At 35.7% G+C, this 7,500-nt stretch overlaps 1 protein-coding gene across 18 annotated transcripts in view; it reads right to left on the bottom strand.

The window, feature by feature from the left end:
• Sin3A (SIN3 transcription regulator family member A) overlaps window positions 1-7,500 on the bottom strand; it is a 79,948-nt gene that overhangs the window by 34,662 nt on the left and 37,786 nt on the right. For 7 of the 18 annotated variants that reach the window (XM_070138211.1, XM_070138207.1, XM_070138210.1 and 4 more), the window contains exon 4: window positions 2,672-2,803. The exons of the other annotated variants lie outside the window; for them this stretch is intronic. In XM_070138211.1, the coding sequence (XP_069994312.1) occupies window positions 2,672-2,803 (132 nt within the window). The remainder of the gene's footprint in view (window positions 1-2,671; window positions 2,804-7,500) is intronic. 18 annotated transcript variants of the gene reach the window in all.

Below are 7,500 nucleotides of genomic sequence, written 5' to 3' on the forward strand. Positions count from 1 at the left end.
TGTAGGTATACATATACATAATTATGTACACATATATATATATATATATATATATATATATATATATATATATATATATATATATATATATATATATATATATATACACACACATACATACATATGTATACATATACGCACACAAGTACGTACACATACATAAATATGTAAGTACACATACATACATATGTAAGTACACATACATACATACTTATGTACACATATACATACATACATACATACGTACATACATACATACATACATACACATACATACGTACATACACATACATACATACATACATACATACATACATACACATACATACTTACACACGTACACATACATACATACATACGTACACATACATACATATGTACATACACATACATACATATGTACATACACATACATACATATGTACATACACATACATACATATGTACATACACATACATACATAGGTACGTACACATATAAATACATATGTACGTACACATAGACATACATACACACATATATATATATATACATACATGCATACATAGTTATACATACATACATACATATATACGTATACATACATGCATACATACGTATACGTACAAAAATACATACATATACATACATACATACGTATAACTATATATGTGTGTACGTATACATACATATGTACATACGTACACATACACACGTAGGTACATATATACATATGAATACATATATACGTACAAACTTTAAATACATACGTACATAGGTAAAAATACATATGTACATACATATATATAAATATGTACGTGCATCTACATACATGTAAATACATATGCATACATACCTACATAGATACATACATACAAACATGCATATAAATAAATAAATACATACATAAATAAATAAATAAATAAACAAATAAATAAATAAGTATATATATATATAATATATAAATATATATATATATATATATATATATATATATATATATACACACATATATATACATATATATACGTACATATATATACATATATATACATACAAATATATATATACATACAAATATATATATACATACAAATATATATATACATACAAATATATTTATACATATATACAAATAAACAAGCAAACAAACACACACACTTCTTTTTTTCTATTAACACAATGTTACCAGGAAGATATAGTGTTCACTGTAGTATTGTTTTATGAAATGCCTCTGCACACATACGGTCCCAGAAGTGCTTAGCCACCAAGGAGCCAATTAGAAGTCTTCAAGACCAAAATTTGTAGACCTAATTTCTCCCATCCACAAGGTTTTGGCTTTTTTTTTCTTTTTTTCTTTTTTTTACTAAAGTTATCAATATCATGGCTGCTATCATTATCATGGACATGATTATTATTTCAATCTTGTTACCACAACTTATGGCATTATAAGATCAAACAAATATTTCGAAAAAATCAAGGAAAAGGATAAACAGGTGAGATAGGTAGTACTAGTAATTGGCTCACTGGTGACCAAGTACTTGTGGAGCTTTCAATGTGTAATGACAATAAATAAACTAATCTCATAGTGGGTACGGCATGTACTTACAAGTCATATCCTGCTGCATCAGTTTAATACTTTTATGTCGAGTAAAATAATGAAAGTAAATGCTTCCATTATTCATGGAAAATACGACAATCACCATTCTTTTCATGCAATAAGGAAATAAATAAATGTGCAAAGAGACAAACACTCATGCAAACTATAAATCCTCATATAAGATCAATCTTATCATTTTGAAAAAACATAACCAGCAATAATTTTTATCAGATCCTTGAAAATACTTCAAGTGAAGTTTGCCACAAAATTATAGGTCTAAACTTTCCATAGAAAAAGACAAGTGAAATTTTCATGATATAAATGTTCTGGATGAATTATGATGTAAATGAAATGGAAATGGAAAGCCTTAATCCAATTAACTGTGAGAATAATGTAAGATAAATAAATACATAATGTAGGTATAACAGTTTAAGGTTTAGTCTTGAGGCACCATTCCAACAGATTTCAATACCAATTAACTGATAACAACAGTCATTTGCAAAAACTCCAGCATCATATACCTCTTGATGTAGTGTCCTTAAATTGTACTTTTTTTTAATTAGTTGTGATTCTGAAGAAATTGTTTTGCATAATGGATGTATGCCTTTAATCTATTTATAAAATTAGTATCTATATCTTTTCATTTGACAAATGTTTTAATCATGAATAAAAGTAAGAAACAGTAGTGTAAGAATCCGACTTCATCAACACACAAATCTATTCTATAGCAACAAGATCCTAGTAGCATACATAAAAAAGCTAAACATATGTAATAATTTGTACGTTAAAGTGTAAAGGCTTAGAACTGTTCTTTATGGACAGTGTATCTTAAATCTAGATGCAAGTACACAAAAAGGGATATGAATCAGTAAATTTATGAGATACAGAATTATGTAATATGGTATGAAATATTTGGAAGGACAAAAACTGCAATTTGGGAGTATTCAAGAAAGTGGAAAGCATATTCAAATACAGGTGAGAATGTAATGCAGATATACAAAACAAGGTATTCCTAGGGCAACAGAATACAGCCGTAGTGTGCTGCAAATGGTGTGTGGGAAGTTAAACTTGAGTGGGTCTAGTGAGCGTACCTTGTGGCGCACCTGGGAGTGGGCAGACATGTGCTGGAGGACGGATGGGGGTGGACCAACTCCACCTGGGGTCACTAGCCCACCCGCTCCACCCACTGCACGCCCCTCCACCACGCCCGACAGCCCACCGCCCTATTACAACAACAGTGTCACACGCACACATCCACACGCACTACAGTAGAAGCTCTTGATAGGCAATTATTATAGAAAACTACTACTGTTAAGTTTCAATTAGTAGTAATCCATACATAACATTCAGTGTGATTCCCAAGCAAGGACAATTAGAAGTACTTAATAATGCTATGCTAATGTCACACTTAGTATGTGTAGTATCAAATTGATCAAAATTTAGAATTTATCAATAACAAAGCAATAAAACAACAATTATTGATTTTATTCCAAAGAAAAGGGAGAGAGGGAGGGGAGAGGGAGGGAGAAAGAGAGGGAGGGAAGGAGAAAGAGAGAGAGGGAGGGAGAAAAAGAGGGGGGGGAGGGAGAAAAAGAGGGAGGGAGGGAGGGAGGGAGGGAGAGGGAGAGAGAGAGAGAGAGAGAGAGAGAGAGAGAGAGAGAGAGAGAGAGAGAGAGAGAGAGAGAGAGAGAGACAGAGAGAGAGAGAGAGTGGGATAGGGAGAGGGTAGAAAGAGAGGGGGAAAAGAAAGAGATGGAGATAGAGAGAGGGAGAGGGAGGGAGGGGGGAGATAGAGAGTGAGAGGGGAGAGATAGAGAGTGAGAGGGAAGAGAGAAAGAGAGAGAGGGAGAGAAAGGGAAGAGAGAGAGAGAGACAGGAAAGAGAGAGAGAGAGAGAGAGAGAGAGAGAGAGAGAGAGAGAGAGAGAGAGAGAGAGAGAGAGAGAGAGAGAGAGAGAGAGAGAGAGGGAGGGAGGGAGGGAGGGAGGGAGGGAGGGAGGGAGGGAGGGAGGGAGGGAGGGAGGGAGGGAGAGGGAGGGAGGGAGGGAGGGAGGGAGGGAGGGAGGGGGGGAGAGAGAGAGACAGAGAAAGGGGTGGGAGATTATACACACATATTTATGCATATTGTAAACTGTAACCTACAAGAGAATTCTGGCTAAATATAAGTAAAAAGTACATGAAATAACCCATAACTTTAAGGAGTCGTGTTTACCCTCGGGGTCAAAACAATCTCTTACGTCAATCTTGGCACATCTGTAAATGTTTGCTTTCTGTGCATCCAAGGTACTTATTTTCCCGTGAAATTGCAAGAGGCTTGCGAGTAGCTTCACAGACTAGATATTTCTTTCTCTAAAAAACCAGGTCTTTTGAGTGATGAACCGATCATTTATCTATATATCTTTTTTCAACCTACTCATGACAGTGGACATCTCATGCCATGCCTAACCCATCCTTCAAGTTCGGATGACGTCCCTTCACGGCATGCAAGTCGACTCTGTTCCAAGTTGTGCACACCGAATAGTTGTTTGCATGTTTGGCCCTGACTGCGGTCATTGAGGAGGAAAAAAGATCGAGAGATGGCTCACAGCTTCTCTCTAGCCTCATTACCGTAACAATAAGTTTGGTCATAGCTTAGAGAAGTGGACAGATCGATGTTATTTCTCTTGTGCAGGTCACTCTGTCAGCCACCTGGCTCTGGCTCTAGTATGGCACCTATTGAGCTCGTCATGAATGGGTTATAAACTTTAGGGAAGAAAGAACCAATAAAAAAGAAACATCAATATATATATATATATATATATATATATATATATATATATATATATATATATATATATATATATATATATTATTCACAAAAAAAAAAAAAAAAAAAAAAAATACAGAAAAAAAAAAAAACATAGACACACAAACAAACACAAACACACACACACACACACACACACACACACACACACACACACACACACACACACACACACACCACACACACACACACACACACACACACACACACATGCACACGCGAACGCACGCACAAACACACGCACACACACACACACTCACACGCATGCACTCACACGCACACGCACACTCAAGCGCACACATACTCAAACTCACACTCATGCGCACACTCACACTCACGCGCACATTCACACTCACAGTCACGCGCACACTCACTCATGCGTACACTCACGCACGCACGCACGCACACACACACGCGCATGCACGCGCACACACACACACACACGTGGGTATGTGCGTGTGTACTATAAATAGATAAATAAACAAATATATAAATTGTGTGTGTGTGAGATTCTTTTATGATACAAGAGATTATGTGCTGTGATATACAAGGCTGCTACTACCACAACTTCAGTACTTCCCTTTTGTGTGTCATATAGCTACACTGGCAGAGCGCCAAAGGACTAGGCAAGTAGATGACACGAGGAAACTGATCACAGAAACTAGTGTAGGGTACCGGTTCACATTAGCAGTAAGAGAGCATCATGTTCTGGTGCATGACATCTTTCATGCATAACAGGATAATGTTTTATGTGCCATATTGCCCTTTATACAAAACAATAGCCAATTACACAACCCCATTCTCCCTCATGTAATACCCTTGGGCATGTGGCATAGGCATGAGGGTTCCTAATAAACAGCAGCATAAAATGTAATTCATACATCATCACAATACGATGTGAATGACCTGTTGCCGAGAGCCTCACCCAAGTTGACCTAGGCATGAATTCCATGTCCAGAGAGTAATTGTTAACTATAAGATATCAGAAATAAATTTTACCTAACCATTCAACTGTGAATATTTATTGAACTGTAAACCCTCCAACTTATCTGTCTCTCTCCAGCTGCTAAAGAGGCTTTTTTTCCTCCTCTTTCTTTCCTTTTCTTTGATAATGAAGAATTTGAATGGCACGATTTCATACACCAGAAAATGCGTATATCATCATCATATTGCAAATGCATAAATCAGTACAGTGAATAAACTACCACAGCTACCTCTCACAAATGAATGAATAAAAAAGTTAATTTGTATTTGGATGTATTTATAATTATGTAGGTGTATATAGAGTATAAAGACAATGATATACCTAAAAGTAACTCTGATACATAATAGATTAGTGTGTGGAGGGGGAATATAGGAAGAGGAAGAGGGTTTCAAATACACTATACAGCACCAGAATTACTATCTCACACTCACTACATTTTATTCAAAAGTAGATAGTGAAGAATACACAAATGAGTGACAGGCTCAGGCAGAGCAGGGTTTATAAAGGGGAGGTTATAGTGTGGTTATGGCTTCAGAATATTTGCCAAATAGTACTGCAGACATCAGTGGTCACAACATACATCTCATTCATGACAAAAAAGCCATGGAAAAAACTCCTGCCAGTTCTTCACAGGTCTTCCACAATTGTGGTGAATGTCACTTTAGGGGTTAAAACAATAATCTATTCTACCTCACGACACTTAAACCCTTTGACAATTTTCCTGGAAAAGACAAAAAGAAACAAGACCAATATTTACAAAGCAATCTACAAGGGCCTACTTTCACTCATCCCGAGTCTAATAGAAAAATTACTTGCAACAGACTATAAACATTGTAATGAGCTAGCTATGAATAGACAGTGCAATAAATTCAAATGCTTTTTAGCTTCACAAGTGTTGGGCTCAATACATTAAATAACTTTTGATTTATGATTTATAATCGAATAAAAAAACAAATCATATAGATATAACACATAAGATTTCGTCTATATTAAACCATCATAGGATCTACTGTGCATAACAAGCCCAATGTGAACCTATAATGTCAGTATAAGAAGTCACACACCTGGTATAATGGGCTACAACTCAATTAAATAATTAGACACATGGGAAAGCTATGTTCCTTGCTGTCTACTATTTTGGCTGCAGCATATTAAGCAAGGTTAAAAAGAGACTTTTTTGCCTACTCAGAAGACTCACTTTCTCCATGACTGCAGTCAGGGCCAAACCTATGTTCTTGCTAGTATAAGCAGATAAAATTTAAGACCTTTTTATGAATTTTTAAGACTCGAACCAATTGCTTAATTAAGACCTGGAGCCACATGTCACTGAATATACACTTCCCATAATGTATAGCCATACTTATCACACCAGTGACCAAGGGAGAAAAAAAAAAAAAAAAAAAAAAAAACACCGGCATGATTTTTACACAGCCTCTCAAGATAGATTTCGAACCAAAGTTTTTTTCTTTTACACGGCCCATGCGTAAATTGTCATATCAATCATCAAGGTCCAGTTCTAATGCTGTTGATAAATGATCTCCGATCAAGGTGCATTAATATCCGCAAGTGAGTGAGTCACAACAGCATCCACTAGTAACATACAAGCACATTTATGAGAACAAATATGTGCCTTGAACAAATTTATGACATTTTTAGACCTGAGACAGAAAAAGCTCCATTTTTTAAGACATTTTAAGATTTTTTCAGGATGCATGGGATCCCTGCAAACAACTAACAACTGCTTAGAGAAACCAACATAGGAGCTGGTTTGACCAGGGCATCATTGCAAGAATATAAGCCACCTAGCATGATCAAGCTAATTTCCGTTGGAATTACAGTGTTAACCCATTGCCATCAGGGACGGTATATATAAGCACTTCATGTCCACTGTGATCTGAGTTTACTACTTGTGTTTACGCACAGATGGCTCTACAAGAGCTGTCACCAACAAGTCAATTACTACTTCTACAAAGAACTTGTTCCTTCGTTTCCTTGATTTTCAGAAAGCTTCTTTTTTAGTTTTCATTGCTATTAATATTCAAATGACATTATCATAATCATAAGGCCAATAACCATAACAGCATCATTATTACAAGCATTAGAAAAAAAATCCTAAAAAATTCATGGAAAA

The sequence above is a fragment of the Penaeus vannamei genome, chromosome 24 (assembly GCF_042767895.1).
Source record: "Penaeus vannamei isolate JL-2024 chromosome 24, ASM4276789v1, whole genome shotgun sequence".
Lineage (NCBI taxonomy): Eukaryota > Metazoa > Arthropoda > Malacostraca > Decapoda > Penaeidae > Penaeus > Penaeus vannamei.